The sequence below is a fragment of the Plecotus auritus genome, assembly GCF_963455305.1.
Source record: "Plecotus auritus genome assembly, chromosome: 1".
NCBI lineage: Eukaryota > Metazoa > Chordata > Mammalia > Chiroptera > Vespertilionidae > Plecotus > Plecotus auritus.
In genome coordinates, this window is record NC_137770.1 from 233,304,991 (window position 1) to 233,326,376 (window position 21,386).

The 21,386-nt window shown below is 42.2% G+C and overlaps 1 protein-coding gene across 1 annotated transcript in view; it reads right to left on the bottom strand.

Annotated features, from left to right (window-relative positions):
• PI4K2B (phosphatidylinositol 4-kinase type 2 beta) overlaps positions 1-13,785 on the bottom strand; it is a 31,320-nt gene extending 17,535 nt beyond the window's left edge. The window contains exons 1-5 of the mRNA XM_080641224.1: positions 13,239-13,785; positions 5,236-5,372; positions 3,186-3,386; positions 2,469-2,600; positions 789-942 (exon numbers count right to left, since the gene is read on the bottom strand). Of these exons, the coding sequence (XP_080497350.1) occupies positions 789-942; positions 2,469-2,600; positions 3,186-3,386; positions 5,236-5,372; positions 13,239-13,563 (949 nt within the window). The 5' untranslated portion in view covers positions 13,564-13,785. The remainder of the gene's footprint in view (positions 1-788; positions 943-2,468; positions 2,601-3,185; positions 3,387-5,235; positions 5,373-13,238) is intronic.
• Positions 13,786-21,386: the final 7,601 nt, after the last annotated feature.

Genomic DNA, 21,386 nt, shown 5'->3' on the forward strand with positions numbered 1-21,386 from the left:
GCATCTAACCCTTTTACCAGGAGTATGGTAATACTCACACTTAATGTCTATACAGGAGTATTCTAGACTCTACACTAATTTTAACTTTAACCTAAAACCATATTAATTAAGATTTTAAATCTAGAAAAGTATATATTATTTGTTGAGAAACCAATATAAATGAGCGATTATTTGAACCTGTGGTTCCCAAACTTCAGAGTGCAGCAGAATTACCTGGAGGACTTGTTAAAACCCAAACTTCTGGCCCCCACATGCAGATTCTGTGCCAGTAGGTCTGGGGTGGGCTACTAAAAGATGCACTTGACACAAGTCCTCACATAGCACTGACCTTGATAGGCCAAGAACCACATTTGGAAACCACTCTGCTACATCACCTACATCACTGCTCCCTTTCAGTGCATAAAAAATTAAGTTTAATGTATTTATAGGCTATACTAAGTTATCTATAGTCAAAATAAGCATCTAAAATAATTTATACAATCAAGTGTTAATTATTCATATGATGCAGACAGCATTTCTGATAACTGGCTTTGTCCCGGCTGCCAAGAAACACCACACTAGGGTTAGGAACTGATCATGATCACCGGGACAGGAGCCTGCTTTGAATCAGGATCTCCAATTCTGCCAAACGGGTCAGGACCTACTGCATCTCTCTTTCCCTACGGCAGGTAAAGAAAAAGTGGCCCCAAGACTTCTGCATCAAAACCTTACGTCTTTGATTTGGATGAGAGGAGTTAAATACAGTTGGAAAGCTAATACGATTTGAGTGAACGAGAGAACTTTAATACCTGTATTTCTGATGATGTAATCCAAAATCACTAATCTTTCAAATTGCGACTGAAATTGTTTTCTAGTATTCTCAGGCAAAGGGTCAGCTTCAAATTTCCTAAGCCAAAATTCAGCCTCCTTGTAACCGTCAACAAATAACTGAAAGGAACCAATCTATAATTTTAAGAACTATAGTTAGAAAAGAAAGTACAAGAGCAAAGGGATTATTTTTTAAATTTCTCAGTAGTATCATAAAAATATATAAACACAACAAGAAAAATAGAAGGTTTAACACTAATTTAGATAAGCCATATTTATCAAGAACACTATTTTTACACACTAATGTTAAATAATCACATAAAGAATACATAGCAAATAAAAAATGTTTAAGGAGCATAGCAGCTATTTTAGGATAAAAAGCATTTCTACCACTAAAATTATTATTGTTACTATTAAAGGAAACACAAATTTAAATAGCACACAACAGCCCAGCCTGTGTGTGGCTTAGTGGTTGAGCATCGACCCATGCACCAGGAGGTCACTGGTTCGATCCCCAGTCAGGGCACATGTCCAGGTTGCAGGCTCGATCCCAGTGGGGGCATGCGGAAGGCAGCCAATCGATGTTTCTCTCACATTGATGTTTCTATCTCTCTCTCCCTTTCCCTCCCTCTCTCAGAAATCAATAAAATAATATTTAATAAATAAATAGCACACAGATAAGGGGTAACCTCGTTGACCTCATAAATACAAACAAATCACCACAAAGAAAATCTATTTTTTACCCTTTCTTAACAATTTATGTTCTTCTTCTTGGCACAAAATTTTAATGATTTCCTAAAGGTTTTCTCTAAAGCACTTATAATTAAGTCCTAGTAGTCATAAATATGTAAATAATATTCTTTTTTAGTTACACTTATTTCAGTATATCCAAGGAGTAACAGGCCTTGTAAAAATTTTCCAACTCCTTGCTTACTTTGAGTACAATTTTAAAAATGAGTTAGACTGACCATAAATTTCTATTAGAATTCTTTTATCTAGATAAATGCATAGCTGTAACAACAAAACTGCAGGCCAAACAACAATAAAAACCCTAGATCTTTTTCTAATATACCTTTCCCATTAACTCTTCCCACCCTTGCTTAGCTAGCTACTAATCATCCCTTAGTTTTATTTAAAAGTGGTAAGAAAAAACAAAAGCTAATATGTAGTGAATAAACATAGTTACTACTATTTACTTTTGTATGTGCTAGGACTATACCGAGTACTTGACAGAAATTTCTTCATTTTATCCTCACAACCCTAACAAGTAGGTTCAATCATTCCCCCATTTTATAGAAACTGGGGCTTGGAGAGTAAGGAACTAGTCTCAGGTCTCAGAGCTAAGAGAGGCTGGGAGTGAAATCTAAGTTTGACTGTGGATCTGTGCTTTTAGCCATTATTTTATAAAGCTATAGATGCAACCTCCTCTTGCAAACATTCCCTAGTCCTCCAAAATGGGTTACATATCCCTCCTCTATTTTGAGTTCCCGGCACTTAATATTTTGCATTGAGACTGCTTCTTTACTATAAAGCTCTTTGCAGATGAAAAAATTGTTTTCTTTACTATTATATCCGCAGCCCATAGCACAATACCTAGCACCTGGAGCTCAGGTAATAGGTGCTGAATTGGCCCCCAAATAAAGCTTATCACAGTAACTTACCTTAGGAGGGAGTCCTATTCGGTGAAATTTTCTACCTACTTTTGGCACTTTCTCTAAAGCATACTTTTTGCCTCTAGCTTTTGCACGGTCAATTGTACTGTAGTTAAATGTCTCACTGACAAGCCAAACCACCTAGAAACATATGATTTAGAAAAATAGTTATTAGAATTTGCACAATAGTACTTATATTCATATATACTACGAAACTCACTTGAATACTATAAATTAGCAAATTTTAATCCTACACGAAATGCCTCAGAGAATCTAAAATAGAAAGGCTAAGAGATTTTGCAGTCAATTAAATGGCACATCTTTCTCTCTGAGAGAAGCAGCCTAAAATTAGCCAGTAGAAGAAAGAAGTAACAGTCTTGAAATGTACAATTAGGAGTGAATATTTTGAGGAAGTTTTCCAAGTAAAAACAGTCTTTTGAGCACATTAGTTATCTTTACCTTCAACAGAATTTCTAGATCCCTGATCTTTACCTGCTTTTTAAAAACTAGTTCTTTTTCCTCTTTTGTTAGCATCACCTCAGCTCATGTGTGCAAGAGACAGACCCTTGAGTACTTAGTGGCTCTACACTAGAATCGATTTGTTAGTCCCTCATGATTCTGAATTACCAAAAAAGGAAGCTCAATTTTAGGCTCTGTCATTAGAAATATGTTTAGAGAAGTAGGCTGGAAACCAAAGTCCATGCTTAAAAACAAATTCTCCTTTACCCTTGTTTTTGGTACAACGCCCAGATGAAGCTTTTCATCCACTAGGGAGGCAGCAGCTTCTGAAAGGTACCCCTGGTTAGGAACCAAGCAGCCTCTGCCAAAGCAGCAAGGGCAGCAGACCTTATGGATATATTTGGTCCATTTTGGATTCAGTTGACTATAAGGCTCTTCCGATTTGGGTTTAAACACACCAATGATTTTCTATAGGGAAAAAAAGTAGAAAATTTTATTAGACTTCTAATATAGAGGTAATAATCCATAAAGTTCATTCTGATAAATCTTCCCACCACAGGCTTGGACATAAAACCCTTAAATATTAAGGGATTGAGTTCCAATCACATTTTTACATTCATTCTCATTCAATAGTCTAAAATCAATAATCCTTGGGGCTAGTGGTTTTCAAACTGTGCTCTGAGAAACCCTGGGGAAGGTGAGTGGGGAGGTGAGGCCAGGGCTCTAAGACCTCATGACACTTAACCAGATAGACTTCCATGCCACCTGTTTTATATTACTGGACTTCCAACTTATTAAAGGATTCCACTGATTTTAAAATGTGTGAAAACTACTGATCTAGATCTAATGGTTATTATTCAATATCTGTTAAATATCCAAATTATATGTTATTTTGTTTATTATCTACTTTCCTCACTCAATGTACATTCTAAAAGGGCAGGAACTGTCTTAGAACTGTATCCCAAGAACTCAGAACAGTATTTGACACACGGCAGGCATTCAATCATGTTAAATTAATAAATCTAGTGACAATATGTGTTCTCTACACAGGTGACAAAGATAAAATATGAAAGTAATGATAGGCTATAGTAAGTATCTATATTGTCAGATTCTCTGACTCTAATCTTTTTTTCCAATTATTTTTTTATGAACCAATTTTAAATAAAGTTTCTCATTTAAAAAAAAATTTGCTCATGGATATCTTATAGTCTACAATCTTTACTACTGGTCTGATAAAATATATTCATATTAAATTTAGGGGCTGAATTACCCTTAGATAAGAAGTAAAAATCTTACTATTATTTTAAGTATGCAATTGCTTTATAATGCAAAAAGTCTAAACCACTAGTAAGAAAGTCAACAAGATGCCCTAGCTGGTTTGGCTCAATGGATAGAGCATCAGCCTGTGGACTGAAGGGTCCCAAGTTCGATTCTGGCCAAGGGCACATGCCTGGGTTGCGGGCTCAATCCCCAGTAGGGGGCAAGCAGGAGGCAGCCAATCAATGATTCTCTCTCATCATTGATGTTCCTATCTCTCGCTTCCTCTCTAAAAATCAGTAAAATATATTTTTTTAAAAAAGAAAGTCAACAAGAACAAATTGAGAAATCAAACTCAGAATAAAGATTGAGATTGACATTACCTATATACTTAAAGCTCAAAAAAAATACTTTATTTTAAAATATAACTTCAATCTTTGCAAAAAAAAAATCTGGATTAAATTATAATCTCTGTTGCTCCTAAAAAAAAACTGCTGGCTATGCATCATTCAGAAAGTTTTTATAAATGATAACATCGATACTGGAAAAATTCTAGACTAAGTGGAACGAAGTCCCATATCAGCTTCTCTTTTCTGCCACAGAATTATACTTTGGTTCATTTCACTTTCTAATGCCTTCAAACTTCAAACTTCCCATGCTCCTTCTCTGGCTGTAATGTGAGGAAAAAATATTCCTAGCGTAAAATAAACCTTTGAAAAAAAAATCAATCAATTTGGAAACGACATTAAACAGATTTTGAAAGTTTAAGCTTCTACTTTGCTTGGCTAATAGAGTTATAGACTACTGTAAGGTAAGGACTTATAAACTCAACAAATCTATAGCTGAAAGTGAGTATATTGAAATCATTTCAATAAATGATTGAAACCAAGTATTAAAATAATAGAACCCCCTCCACACACACAACCTGACCTTTATTTCTAAAAAGAAGGTGCAATCAGATTTATTAAGAATATATCTTCATAAACTCACAATCACTTCACATTTAAGTTAGTGTTTTCCAAAATTTCTGTTATAGGTAGTAGGTCTGTGAAATTCTCACCCTCTTAGGATCCTTCACAAAGTAACTTCCACTTGAACCTTGAGAGATTCTTTCTGGAAGAACTCCAAATTCTATTGCTTGCTCCGCTTTCAATATAGTATCAGCAAACCCTGGATCATCCAAGAATGCATTCAACTCTGAAGAACCAACAATTATTGCATTGAGAAAAATCAATGTTAATATAGCACATGAAGAAGAAAGACCAGCTATGAAAATGCTCATGATATGAACCTGTAATATTGGATCACGCTAATAGCATTAGGACATGAAAGTATAAAAATATAATTATTATATAGGCTGCTTTGATCCTCCCTTTTCCCCTCACTACCTCCACATCTCTTTAAGCTTCATAATGACATATGGAACACAAGATCCCTATTGGAATAATCACACTACTACGCACAATATTTTGAACTCCTCTCTTCCACTGATTTTGTTTTCCATTCTACCAAAGTCTCCAACTGCCAAGGTCACACCTCAGATCTGTTATTACCAACTAGAGGCCCGGTGCATGAAATTCATGCATGGAAAAGGGGGGTCCCTCAGCTCAGCCTGTACCCTCTGGCAATCTGGGACAAACTTGGGGGATGTCCGACTGCTGGTTTAGGCCCGATCCCGCAAGAATCCCTGCGGGATCGGGTTTAAACCAGCAGTCTGACATCCCTCTCGCAATCCGGGACCACTCCACTGGCTCCTAACTACTGGCATGTCTGCCTGCCTGATTGCCCCTAACCATTCTGCCTGCCTGCCTGATTACCCCTAATCACTCTGCCTGCCTGCCTGATCGCCCCTAACCCCTCTGCCTGCCTGATTTCCCTAACCACTCTGCCTGCCTGATAGCCCCTAACCACTTTGCCTGCCTACCTGCCTGATCGCCCCTAACCACTTTGCCTGCCTGCCTGCCTGATCACGCCTCTGCCTTGGCCCCCGCCTGCCATGGAGGACACCTCTGCCTCGCCCCCACGGCTTTGTCCAGAAGGTCGTCTGGAAGGACATCCGGAATGATGTCCAGAAGGTTGTTCAGCTGCCTGGTCTAATTAGCATATTATGCTTTTATTATTATAGATTATTATAGACTAGAGGCCTGGTGCACAAAATTCGTGCACTGAGGGGTGTGTCCCTCAGCCCAGCCTGCACCCTCTCCAATCTGGGACCCCTCAGGGGATGTCCGACTGCCGGTTTAGGCCTGATCCCATAGTCCCTCTCACAATCCGGGACCGCTGGCTCCTAACCGCTCACCTGCCTGCCAGCCTGATCACCCCCTAACCACTCCCCTGCCAGCCTGATCGATGCCTAACTGCTCCCCTGCAGGCCCAATTGCCCCCAACTGCCTTCCTCTGCTGGCCTGATAGCCCCCAACTGCCCTCCCCTGCTGGCCCAGTAACCCCCAACTGCCCTCCCCTGCAGGCCTGTTTGCCCCCAACTGCCCACCCCTGCAGGCCTGGTCCCCCCCAACTGACTTCCCCTGCTGGCCTGGTCACCCCTAACTGCCCTCCCCTATTGGCCTGATCGCCCACAACTACCCTCCCCTGCCGGCCATCTTTGACCACAAGGGGATGGCCATCTTGGACAAGGGCATGAGGGTCAATTTGCATATTACCTCTTTATTATATAGGATACCTATAATCTCTCCATACTTAGAATTTCAAGCACCTTATATCTTCCTAATTCACTCTCTCTGGTACCCTGAACCCCAAAATTCATCCACCCCACTGAGACCTACAAAGAAGTGATCTATCATGTTGCCACTAATCTTCACCTCCTTTGTGCCCTTATTTCCCTCCTTGGTCAGCTTAAATTAGGGTCAATCATCATATAATCACTCTCTTCCTTTCTGCTCTCATCAGGTCACCTGGAAAACCCCCAATCCTGGTTAAACCCAATTGTCAGCTCACCATGACTAGGCTCAGACAGCTGAACTTGACAAGAGAAACACACACAAACACAATACCTGATCTCACTCTAAATCCATCACCACAAACCTCAGGTGGGCATCATGCTGCTTAGGAAACCCTAATTTCCAATGTTATTGTATCGGAAGATGGGCCTTTCAGAGGTAATCCGGTTTAGATGAGGTCATGAGGATAGGGCCTCCATAAAGAGATTAGTGCCTAGAGCTCTCTCTCTCTCCCTCTCCCTCTGCCATGTGAGGATACAATGAGAAGGTGACCATCTGCAAGTGAGGGAGAGAGCCCTCACTAGAATATGACTATGCTGGCTCCCTAATTTTGGACTTCCCAGATTCCAGAACTGAGAGAAGTAATTGTCTGTTGGGTAAGCCACCAGTTTATGGTATTTTGTTATAGCAGCCTGAACTAAGGCAACTCCCCTGGTCTACAGATTCTCCCACTCTTCTGAACAACTACCTCATACTCTGTCCTCTCCTCAAATTCCCAACACCTGCCTTCCTATTTCACTAAGAAAAGAGAAGCAATCAGAAAAATTATCATTAGCGCTCAGCACCACGTATACCCACCCACATCCTATCCATTCATCTATCACTATAGTGAACTGTCCAAGCTCTAAGATCAACTCTTCCACTTTGTGTGCTAGACCCTATTTTAGGGACTACTCCAGAACATTTCTTCAGTAATTCATCCCTGCATCAAAATTTCCCTCTCTACTGGATCATTTCTCTCACCCCCTACATCCAATCCATCAGCAAGTTGCGTGGCTCTGCCTTAAATAAATATCCAAAATCCAACTACCTCTCACCATCTCCATTTCCACCACGTAAATCGAGTCATTATCAACTCTCACCTATGTTATTACAAGTCTCCTAACTGGTCTTCCTTTCACCCATGCCCTTTCTACATTCAACAGAGAAGCTATAGCAATCCTTTTAAAATAAATCAGATCATATCACTCCTTTGTACAAAACAGCACAACGGTTTCGTGTCTCACTTGAAGAAAAAGTACGAGTTCTTATAATGGTCTCCAGGATGCTATCCAATCTCCCTTAACCTCCACTTTAATTTTCTTATCACTTAACATATAATTTACTTATTTTGTGAGCTCCAAGAAGACAAGAATTTCTTTCACAGCTGATGCCCAGCACCTTTAAAGTTCCTGGAACATAACAGGCACTAAATAAACACTTAGAGAATGAATTAATTGCTATTATATGCATCCAAGATTACAAAAATTCAAAACATAAACTTTTCTTAATTTAAAATTTGCTTTAATTCAGACAGAAATAATACTGTTATTTACTAATTTTTAAATGTTTGTGCTAAGAAAAATACTACAAAAAGGTTTAGGGGGTATATTTATCCTACTTAAAAGAATAAGTCATCTGTGCTCACTTCGGCAGCACATATACTAAAATTGGAACAATACAGAGGTTAGCATGGCCCCTGCGCAAGGATAACTCGCAAATTCGTGAAGCATTCCATATTTTAAAAAAGTCATCTAAGGATTTTAGTCATGGCTATACAATTGATATGCTAATTCCAAATAATTCTTATCTACCGCATGAAAATCCCTAGAAGGAAGGAACTTTGTCTTTATTGTTCACTGTGTATCCCTGAAGAGGTGATACTTAATAATGAATTGAATAAATGTATTATTTAGGTGCTAGACTAATCATTATTAGGTTTACAAGTTTGGTGACCTGAACCCTGCCTCAGTGCTATTCATCCTTTAGTTCTCATATTAGATGCAACTTCCTCAGCTAAGTCTTCCCAGGCCCCTAAAAATTTAGGGCATAGCTTAATGGAACCCTCAGCTTGCCCCATCAAGCACTTATTTCAATCTATTAGAACTGTTTGTTTTAATTGACCAATTCCTCCATTAGGCTACAAAGCTATGTGGGGACAAGGCTGATGACCAGATTTCCATTTGATTTCCCAAGGCCTCCATTTCTACTAATACCCAGTAGGCACTCAAACATCTCATGAATGCTGAATCTCTGCAATAAATGGAAAATAAAGAATAGATTTATTATTACTGGAATAATCTCCAACACACAATTGCTTACTACCTTTCAAAAGCTCAGTTATGGAGAATTGTTCGGACACATAGAACTTCTACTCTTCTAAGAACTTCTTCTAAATTAAGCCAAATTATCAGTGTCTTGAATCTAGATCCAGAAATGCTGATAGCACCACCCTGTAGAATTACTTCTATTGAAATGGGCTTCAGGGAAGTTATAAGGAATAGTATAAAATCAATCATTTTTATGACAAAGGTATTATTCAACATATAGTCTCTTCTCCAAGAGAATACATGATAGGTTATCATTTGTCAGTTCTGTTTTTGTTCCAATAATGTTTGTTTCAACTTGTATGGGCTCAGTGATTATATTTCTCTCAAGTTGGCTGCTCGGTAATCTTAAAATCAAATTTGTGGGCTGCCTGCATCAAGTATCTGATGTGCATTTTGTGTACTTATCCAGCCTTCATTTTATGTAATTTATTATCCTTATTTCCCATTCTCATCTTTTCTCCTTACTTTTTTTTTAAAATATATTTTATTGATATTTTACAGAGAGGAAGGGAGAGGCACAGAGAGCCAGAAACATCGATGAGAGAGAAACATCGATCAGCTGCCTCCTGCACACCCCCCACTGGGGATGTGCCCACAACCAAGGTACATGCCTTTGACCGGAATCGAACCCGGGACCCCTCAGTCCGCAGGCTGACGCTCTATCCACTGAGCCAAACCGGTTTCGGCTTTTCTCCTTACTTTTATTTATTTTTTATTAAATTTATTGGGGCAACATTGGTTGGTAAGATCATATAGGTTTCAAGTGTACACTTCTATAATACATAAAAATGCATCCTTACTTTTAAGTGATTTTATTTATTTATTTTAATATATTTTATTGATTTTTTATAGAGAGGAAGGGAGAGGGATAGAGAGTTAGAGACATCGATGAGAGAGAAACATCGATCAGCTGCCTCCTGTACACTCCCTACTGGGGATGTGCCTGCAACCAAGGTACATGCCCTTGACCGGAATCGAACCCGGGACCCTTCAGTCTGCAGGCCGACGCTCTATCCACTGAGCCAAACCAGCTAGGGCAAGTGATTTTATTTTGTTCCTACATTTATAAGCCACCATGAATCATTAAATGGCTTATAAAAACACATTTCCTTTTATTTTAGTAGCTCTTTGTGAATTCTACCATTCTCTTAATTGTTAGGCTCTCTAACAAAACTGATATGTGCTCCTTGTTTGTGTTAACTGGAACCTTGGCGAAGTCACTTCATCTGTCTCTGCTTCCTTAAAATGAGAATAAAAAATAGTACTCACTTCATAGGGTCAGTTATGTGTAATATACGATGCATATAGAACTACTAGAGGCCTGGCGCACAAAATTTGTGCGTGAGTACGGTCCCTAGGCATGGCCTTCGATCAGGGCCATCTTTCTCGGCTGCCCGCAGCCGGCCCCACCCCCCGCTGCCACCCACCCCCAGTTCCCCATTCACCATTAGGTGACTGGAGCCTGCCAGCCGGGGTGGGGAGGAACCGAGAGGTTGGCCGTTTCCATCCACTTGGTGGCCCTGCCCCCTGCTGCGGGTTGCCCTCTGTGTGGGGGGTAACTGGTGGGGTGGGGGCCTCGGCCTGGCGCCACCCGTGTTCCCTGCCACCCACCCGGGTTCCGTGTTCGCCATTGGGCGATCAGAGCCTGCCAGCCAAGGAAAGGGACCAAGAGGTGGTCAGTGTGCCTCATAGTGACTGGTCGAGCGGTCATTCTGGTCATTCCACCGTTAGGGTCAATTTGCATATTACCCTTTTATTATATAGGAGGATACCCTGCATTTACTGTTATGTAGGTATTAGTTATTACCACCTTTATTATTCTCCAATTCACTGATTAAAATGACAGAACAAGGAATGCCACTAATCCTTCTACTTTGACACTGATCCAACGACACTGGTTTATGCTGGTTCTAGACTTTTGTCAAATGCCTTGTTAAAGATGAGACACATGACATCCATCACTAGCTAAAGTACACAAATTACATAAACAGGATAGTCATAAATTATGCTACTATTAATCTACAAGCAAGAATTTATTGATACTAGAGAGGTGGCTTCATAAAAAATGGATGGAAAGGACAAAGGAAGTTAATGTCCTCACTGAAAAATAACTAAACTTAAAAATGTTGTTAAATTACTCAATCATAAATTTTTAGAAGATTGGTTTAAAATTTGTAAAATAACATTTACAATTCAAAATTACGTTTAAATACATTAAAATAAGACCTCCATAATAAACAACCAAAAGTAACAACTATTTTATAACACTTGGGGATGCACAGCAAAATGGAAAAAAAATGTAGGCCTGTCTTTACCACTTCCTGGATACTTAACTTTGGCTGACCTCTGAGGTTCTATAACTACTAGTCATTACAGTTTTATTCATTTTCAATCCTCACAGTAGGGATGGGGGTGAATAACTAACTTGCAGTGCTGTAGTGAGATTTAACGAAGTATACAAAAAAAGATCTTAAACCATACACTGTGATAGAAGTTATTACCATTTAAAAAGGTAGGAATTCTCTTTATTAATCCATTTGTACTAGTATTCTGAGAACATTACCTCCCATTTTACTTTTTCTAGCCTTAATATTATTTAGAAAACCTCACTTTCACAGAATAAATGCACTTTTAAGGTCTCAGGCTCTAAAATATAGCTACACAGGTAACTTTGGGGTAGAAAAAGGCAAGCTAACCACACGGATCTTAAGTTACTTCACAGACTGGATTCTACATAACATATACCCAAATTATCAATGTAGCTAGGTGAATGTGGGTCCATTTGTGATGCGGTTCCAACTTCATGTTTGTTCTGTTAAATGTTGAACTGTCAATGCATCCATTAGCTAACATTATGATAGCCGACCTGCACCTCGGAACCAGTTTGCTAAAGCTTTATTATTAGTGAAACCCTTGAATTGGAAAGTCTGCTTCCATTAGGTCTCCGACTCTTAAGTTCAACTACAATTTAAATAACCTATTCTCTCTAAAATTCTTCATAATGTAGAAGGCCCATTAATGTACCAGCAGCAGCAGAGGTAAAATCTAACGATTCCGGAAAAACAGCAGTATTAACGAAAACTTTTTTTTTTAAGCTATCTTGTATGGAGTGATACTCCAGGCAAAGTGCACACACCATCTCATTTAAACCATCCTAACCACTAGCACACAGGTGTTAACACAATTTTACAGACTAGCTTGTCTCATCTTCTAGGACTCTTACTAGTCTACTCTTGACATGTCAAAAAACTTGCTTTATTAATATCCATGCCTGCAGTAGTGTCCCTAAATTTTACTAACTTTCAACATCGTTTCAGTTACCTTCTTTTTCACCTGAGGCTATTAGTCCGCTTAATAATAAATTTCTTCTTCTTCTTCTTAAGGCAAATAGAAATGACGCAAGAAAAAAAACACTGCAGGAAAGTAGGTACAGAAATTCAACTGCCTCTGCCCCCTCTGGCCAACGTCACAATAACAATAACATTTAACAGCAAAAGTTTTCAAAACGTGTCCCAGTGGCAACTGGACATTCTTTACTGCACCATCTTGCAAGTTCACAACTCTGGGGACTTTTTTGATGGTACAGGGTTCTTAACCCAAAACTCAAGTCCAAACTGAGCAAACAACTTACGTCACTTTACAGTGTTAAGCTTCCTTCAGTGCCTGATTCTAAAAGTTTAGGCTCACTCTCAAGGGAGGGCTCGGGGATCAGAGTTTATGACAACCATAGCCCTTAGGTGAAGCAGCCCACAGCCCCTGGAAAAGGGGGGCAGGACACGTGGGAGCAGGGGAGAAAGGCCGGGAAGGTGTCCAGGTCTGAGCAGCGGCTCGTCCCCGGCTTGTGTCCCGGTCGGGAAGCCCGGCGACCTGCCTTTCCTACTAGACAAGTGCTAGTGTGACACGGAGAATAGAGCCGGGGCAGGCGGGGGGCCCGGAGCGGGGACCCGGGGAGGGGAGCTGAGCGGCGACCGACGGCCTGGGAGGGTCGCGGGGAGAACGGGAGAGCCGAGTCCCACCTGAACCCAGGGAGCGGTCGCAGTCCCGGTGGGTGGGCGAGCTCCTCGAAAGCCCCAAGTCCAGGGAGGGACAGCGGGGCGAGTCCAGGGAGGGACAGCGGGGCGAGTCCCTGGGCCCGAACAGCAGTTTCTCGTCGATCGCGCTGAGAGAGGCCGCGCCCTCCTTCCGGGCAGCCTCGACCATCCTCACGGCGGTCCCCGGGGCGCTCTTCCGCGGCTGGGCCCAGGCGATCCGCGGCAGCAGCGGCTCGCGCTCCTCGTCTTCCTCGTCCAGGCGAGCGCCGCCCGCGGCCGCCCGCCGCTCGGGCTCGGGGGACTCCGCCATGGCCCCCCTCTGTGCTTTCTGCGCCGAGACCGGCTCAGAGAGGCGGGGTGTCCGGGTCTGGTCTCGGCATCGCGGGGACACTGGAGCAGCTGGGTAAGACTGAAGCCACCTCACTACCTTGCGGCGGGGCAGGTTCCCGCCCAGCGGTGGCCCCGCCCCGCCGCTCGCCGCGCCCCACCTTGTCCTGCCGCGCGCCGGCGCCTGCCGCGTAAGAGCCTGGGCGTCGGTGGGCGGGACGCGGGCGTTGGTGGGCGGGGCACGGGCGTTGATGGGCGGGGCACGAGCGTTGGTGGGCGGGGCACGGCACGTGACTAGAAACCTCCCCTGCTTTGAGCGTTGGGGAAGGCGGGTGGGGACCGCTGAGGTTGCCCTTCGTGGAGCTCTTGGGGCAGAGTTCAGTTACTTCCTTAGAATGCTCTCTCCATTCTGCGTCGGCCTGTTTCCACTGTAGATTTCTCTCACAGCGTTTGCCACAGTCCACCTGTACATTTCCTCACGTGACTGTTAACACTGAGCCCTTAGAAATTCACGAAAGAAAGGACCTTGTCTTTTATTCAGACACTCCTGATATTGGTAGTTGGCATTTTCTTTCTTTTTTTTTTTTCTGACTAATCTAGCTAAAAGTTGATCACATTTTTAAATCTTAAAATAAACCTATCTATTGTACCATTGATTTTCTGTTTTCTAGTTCCTCAACTTTTGCTCTTTATTAATTTACATCATCCCATTAATTGGTCAACCAAGGATTGGGCAGAGTGTACGTATATATTTTGGAACGCTCTCCCTTTGTTCCTCCCTCTTTTTCGGGATTTTTTGCCTCAATTTCTAGCTGCTGTGGAAGCCCCTACTTCATCCGTTAATTCCTTAATGGCTTAAGCCAGTGGTCTGCAAACTCATTAGTCAACAGAGCCAAATATCAACAGTACAACCATTGGAATTTCTTTTGAGAGCCAAATTTTTTAAACTTAAACTTCTTCTAACGCCACTTCTTCAAAATAGACTCGCCCAGGCCGTGGTATTTTGTGGAAGAGCCACAATCAAGGGGCCAAAGAGCCACATGTGGCTCGCGAGCCGCAGTTTGCCGACCACTGGCTTAAGCCATTAAGACGGTGGCTTTTTGATTGAGTTCCAGCTGCCTTTTACAGAGCAAACTGAGTAATACTCTCTGATGAAAAGATGTATGAGCATAAATTATACTCATTATATTTCAATTCTTTGAAGAGTGGCCATCTCTTCAGTTATTGCCAGCTGGCTTTTGATTACTTTCTCATGTCTTCAAGTATAAGTATGCATCACTTACTGATGGGGATATGTTCTCACAAATGCATCATTAGGCAATTTTATTTATTTTTTAATATATTTTTATTGATTTCAGAGAGGAAGGGAGAGGGGGAGAGAGAAATAGAAACATTAATGATGAGAGAGAATCATTGATTGGCTGCTTCCGGCACACCCCCCCCCCCCTACTGAGGATCAAGCCTGCAAGCTGGGCATGTGCCCTTGGTCAGAATCGAACCTGGGACCCTTCAGTCCACAGGCCAACACTCTATCCACTGAGCCAAACCGGCTAGGGCTCATTAGGCAATTTTATTATTGTGCAAACATCATAGAGTACACTTACACAAACCCAGGTGGTATAGCCTACTATACTCCTAGGTTAAACGACATATCCTATTGCAACAAGGCTATACACCTGAGTAGCATGTTACTGTACTGAATACTGTAGGCAACTATAACACATTGCACTATGATGTTATAACAGCTATGACATCACTAGGTGATAGCATTTTTCAGCTCCATTATAATCTTACTAGAGGCCTGGTGCACGGATTCATGCACCAGTGGGGTCCCTTGGCCTGGCTTGTGGAGATCAGGTCAAAATCGGCTCTCTGACATCTACTGAGGGATCCTGGATTGCGAGAGGGTGGTTCTCGGGTGACACACCCCGGAATCAGGCTCGCTCCTCTCTGGTTCTGGGTGTGTCACCTGAGAACGGCAGCTGCCAAGTCACTGCAGCTGGGCAGCTCCTGCATTGAGAGTCTGCCCCCTGGTGGTCAGTGTGCTTCATAGCTACCAGTTGGATGGTTGGATGGTCGCTTAGGCTTTTATATAGAGATGGGACCACTATCATATATGTGGTCCATCACTGACCAAAACATGGTTATGTGGTACATGACTGGAACTGTTCTTATATTTTGTCCAAAGTTTATAATCCTATCTAATAAAGAGGGAATATGCTAATTGACCGTCACGCCCTCACAAAGATGGCGGCACCCACAGCCACAATGTGGCGGCGCCCAGGCCCCTCAGCCCCCCAACCACCCAGGGCCGGTCCAAGGGATGACCAAACTACTGAACAAGCAGGCTGCATGGGGTGACCAGGCTGGCAGAGGGCTTAGTGGGGGACGACCAAACGACTGAACAGCAGGCTGCGTGGGGTGACCAGGCTGGCAGGGGAGTTAGTAAGGGACGACCAAACGACTGAACAAGCAGGCTGTGTGGGGCAACCAGGCTGGCAGGGGGGTTAGTGAGGGACGACCAAACAACTGAACAGCAGGCTGCGTGGGGTGACCAGGCCGGCGGGGTGGCCGTGAGGGGCAACCAGGCTGGCAGGGGAGGGCAATTGGGGGTGACCAGGCCAGCAGGGGGGGCTGTTTGGGGGCTCCCAGGCCAGCAGGGGGGGCAATTGGGGGCAACCAGGCCAGTGGGGGGGGTGCAGTTGGGGGTGATTAGGCTGGCGGGGGGGCAGTGAGGGGTGACTAGGTTGGCGGGGGGGGGCAGTTGGGGGCGACCAGGCTGGCAGTGGGGGGCAGTTAGGAGTGACCAGGCAGGCAGGCAGGTGAGTGATTAGGAGCCAGCGGTCCAGGATTGTGAGAGGGATCCCGGATTGGGGAGGGTGCAGGCTAGGCTGAAAGGACTCCCCACCCCGCCATGCACTAATTTCATGCACCGGGCCTCTAGTTTTATCCATAAAAAGGTTAGTCCAATATAACCTTCTATGACATATTTTATTAATGCATCTTTTGGTGAGATGAATGGTGCTATATTTTTGTCAGTAGTTCACATGTTAGCAGAGGAATATTAGTTATTGCTAGATAAGACAAGATTCATCATCAGTTTTATTCATAGTTTGTTTTTATAGACATAAACACTGAGAAAATCTGTCCAAATAAATAGGTAAATGTGGAAAACATTTTGTAATAGCAATGTCACTCAAATTTTAATCTCCTTCCAAGATAAATGCTAAAAATCACATAGTCTTCTATTACTAAACATTATTTTTTATAACTTATCATCAGGCACCTCATTTACATTATCCTTTGTTTGAGTTATACACTTTCTCAATTTCTGGGAAGTATACCAAAAAGGCTTTTTAAAGACATCTAATTATTAATAATTATACTGTAACTCTTTCATTTCAAGGCACCTTATTTTTTAGCTGAGAGTTGAGAAAATAAAGATATTAACATTTCTACAAACCTTTTGCTAATACAATATTATTTATTAAAATTATTTATTTTATCATGAGCTTTAAGTATATAATTTTAAAACCTTGGAACTACAGATTTAGCTCAATTATTGTATGTACTCTAGAACTTAAAAGTTAATTGGCAAAGCCAGCCTTCGTTATCAAACAAACCAGCCAAAACAGACTTTTTAAAATTCACACGAACATGTTAAAACATACCCCTATGTCAACATCTCGGTTTTGTATTCTAAGGCTCTGTTGCCTTGAGTGTTTCACACAGATGTTTTCTTTAATTTGTTCCCATGGAATATTCCTTAGGAATGTATTCTTTTTTTTTTTTTTAATATTTTATTGGTTTTTTACAGAGAGGAAGGGAGAGGGAGAGAGAGTTAGAAACATTGATGAGAGAGAAACATCAATCAGCTGCCTCCTGCACACTCCCCACCGGGGATATGCCCGCAACCAAGGTACATGCCCTTGACCAGAATCGAACCTGGGACCCCTGAGTCCGCAGGCCGGCGCTCTATCCACTGAGCCAAACCGGTCAGGGCAGGAATGTATTCTTTGATAGTAATCGGGGTTTAGAAAAGGCAAAATCTTTAAATGAAACTTGTCGTCACTCTCACAACCTCACTCTACAATACCTATGTATTCAGAACATCCTAACACAGGCCTAAAAGCACCATGTCCAGGATCACCATCACTTTTAAAATAATGCTCCTTTAATAAGAAAAGACATGAAGCACTGCTGCTACCTTATGGACCTCTGTTAGAGGAGGCTTTGCCAACTGTATTTCAGATCCAGTCTTTGTTGGGGCCTCAGGTTTTTGGCACCATGAAGCAGGCTCCACTGGAAGATGCAGGATAGGCACTCCAACACCAACTAGTGTACTACAATTCAGTTCTGGCACTAACCACCCAGAGTTAGCACAAATCCCACAAGTGAAGGGGTCCATCCTCCATAAGACTGTCATCATTTTGGTGGTCCCCAGGCCACCCCCATTTATGACCAACTGGCTACGAGTTTGGGGGCCCTCTGGTTCTCTAACTTGCTAGAACAACTTACAGAAATCAGCAAAGATCTCAAGGTTCTTAACCTCATGGAGAGATCATGATGAAATGGGACTTGTAGACAATACAGCATGCTGAGAACTATGTGGAGGAAGTACAGGCTGCTATTTAACATGAACTGAGTATAGATGTTAACCACATCTCCAAAATACTTTATAGCAACACCTAGATTAGTGTTTGATCAAATAACTGGGAATATAGCTTCATCAAGTAGATACATAAAATTACCATCACATGGACCATTCTTTTCTTCCCCTGCCTGGCCATTTCATGCCCTTGCTTCATCTGGAGAGGGACTCAATGTCCCCAGCAAGGTTTCTGTGAGGGCCACCTTCACCAACCAGATTCGGTGTCCCTCCTCATTAATCCCAAATGAATTCTCTAAAGGTAGCAGTAACATTGTACAATTTAGTGATAATCTATTTACCTCTTCACCAACTAGAACGTAAGCCTGAAGAGCAAAAACTGTGCTTAGTTCACTGTTATGCCTGCCAGCCAGCACTCGACTTGCCACGTAGCAGGCACTCAATTAATAGTTACCAAGTGAATGCATCTGGTCCACCTCGACTCCCTGGTTGAAGGAATGGGTTTAGAGATAACGAGCTCCTTACTTAAGATGACTGTGCAGATTAGTAGCAGGGCTGGATTAGAACTCATGGCTCCTGCCTGTGACCTCAGGCTCCTCTCCACTTTGCTGCTCCCTTTTGTGCAGGAAGGTTAAGATCCACCAGATGTGGTGAGGTTGAGTTTTCAAATTGTGTATATTCAGCACTTTTCTATTAAAAAAAGAGGCAGACTTGGGTTCCTGCAATAGGGTTTTGTGTTTTTTAAGTATACACAGGATGATAGGAAACTCATGTACCGGAACTGCCCTCCTGCAGAGCCTGGGGGAAAATGACCAGGAACTAGGTTCTCACCTTGCCTCTCAGCAGCCAGTGACCACAGTTTCCTGCCATCCTGCTGACTCAGCTCTGCTCCATTCTTTTATGCTCTTCTTTTCCTGCTGCTACCCACCACGGACTGGTCTGTTCCTGCCTTCCTGACTGCTTAGAAGTAATGTGGACTCATACCTTCCCTTTCAAAGTTTTCAGTGTCTCTTTCTGCCACCTAACGGACTCTCTTCGTATTTTCCAAATCCACTCTCTGACCAAGGCACTCTGGTTGGCTTCTTTTGTTATTATTTTTCCTGTTTGGATACAGCTTTTCATGCCTGGTTTGTTTTTTGTTTGTTTGTTTTGTTTTTAAATAGACTTTATTTTTTAATATATTTTATTGATTTTTTTACAGAGAGGAAGGGAGAGGGATAAAGAGTTAGAAACATCGATGAGAGAGAAACATCGATCAGCTGCCTCCTGCACACCCCCTACTGGGGATGTGCCCGCCACCAAGGTACATGCCCTTGACCGGAATCGAACCTGGGACCCTTCAGTCGGCAGGCTGATGCTCCATCCACTGAGCCAAAGAGGTTAGGGCTAGACTTTATTTTTTTTTAGAGAAGTTTTAAGTTCATAGCAACATTGATCAGAAGGTACAGCGATTTCTTATATACCACCTGTCCCTGCACATGCATGCCTCCCCACTATCAACATCCCACACCTAGGTGGTACATTTATTATAATCCCTGAACTTACATTGACTTGCCATTATCACCCAAAGTCCATAGTTTATGCTAAAGTTCACTCTTGGTGTTGTATGTTCAATGGGCTTGGACAAATGTATAATGATATGTAGCCACCATCTGGTATCATACAGAGTATTTTCACCGCCCTAAAAGTTCTCTGTGCTCTATCTGTTCATCCCTTCTTCTTCCCTAACCCCTGGTTCTTTTACTGTCTGCATAGTTTTGCCTTTTCCAGATGTCATATAGTAGGAATCACACAGTATGTATCCTTTTTTTTCATGCCTGGTTTTCATGCCTTCACAGGTTAGCCCATGAACTGGCTGTTTTTAGGTCCAATCGGATGTGATAGAGGGGGGCCAAGAGGCAGACAGATCACATGGAGGAAACATTTATTTTCCCTTCTGGCGACTGAGAGTGAGGCAGGTACCATCACTGATCTGTCTACATGCAGGAAAAAGATGACTAGAGTTTTTGGATAACAGTCCAAAGTGTTATTTCATGGCAAGGTATAGTAGTATTTTAAAGAGGCTCCGTCAGGCTCCTTCATTTCTGGCATATGCTGGCCCTAGGTTTTCCTTGTCAGGTTAAAAGGGTGGAAGTAAAACATTCTGGGGGCAGTGTGAAGAAAATGGGGGGAAATTAATAATGGAAAGAAGTAAAATAACCCTGATATTATAACAGTCTTTGACTTGGACAATAACAAGTGAATTTAAATGAAGCTAGATCTCAAAGTGATTTCTATGAAAACAGACAACTAAGTTTTATTTTTCTTCTTTCTTTAAAAAAAAGACTTTAATGAAATCTGGTAGTGTAGAAGAAAATAACTCAATGTTCTGAAAATAAATTTCCCAGAGGAAGCTATTACGGCAGCCCTCTTGTTTCCTGTCATACTCTGAATCAGTTACAAGGACAAACTCTATTTGTTTGGGTACATTAATTTTGCTCAATGGCCTTTCTATAAAATGAGCATCAAATTGATGGGACCGGACCTCAGCAAAGAAGAAGTTCCAATTTTCTCTGGATGGATTGTTCTGGACGTGCAGTGGAAAATTATTATTAATAGCGATTCATGTTTACTATCCAGTGAGCACAAGAGGAAGATGGAGTTTAGAAATGCAGCTGAATCCAAGTAAGCACTGAGCATCATAGGACAAATTACTAGGGAGTGATGACCCCGATCTTTGGTTCCTCTGTCTATTTGGGCCACATTTGGTGTGTTGAATCAGGTTTTCTCTGACTGTGCCTTGGTTCAGGAGCTTCAGGGAAGCAAGATCGATTTTTTAATTTAACCTCGTCGTTTGAGTTGTCGTATTGCAGGTACTCCGTGGTGCTTATGCCCTGGATGTATCCATGTGTTTATTTCAGTCATTCAACTGGGCACATGGAGAGGGTCTTAGTAGACATATTCCCTTCTCTCATGGAGTTGGTATTCTAGTGATTAAATCTGGTTTCCAGGTCTTCCTGATTCTGACTCAACCTTCAAAGGTCAAACAGACGCATATGATGGCTCTAGATTTTCCTTTTCAGGTTAAGGGGCTGAGAGGTAACGTTCGCTGGAAGGGGATGTGAAGAAGGAAATAGAGATAAAACAACCTCATCTCCTGGGGCTTAATCAGAACCCAGCTAGTCCCTGTGGTCAGTAGGGTATGGAGAGTTGCTATA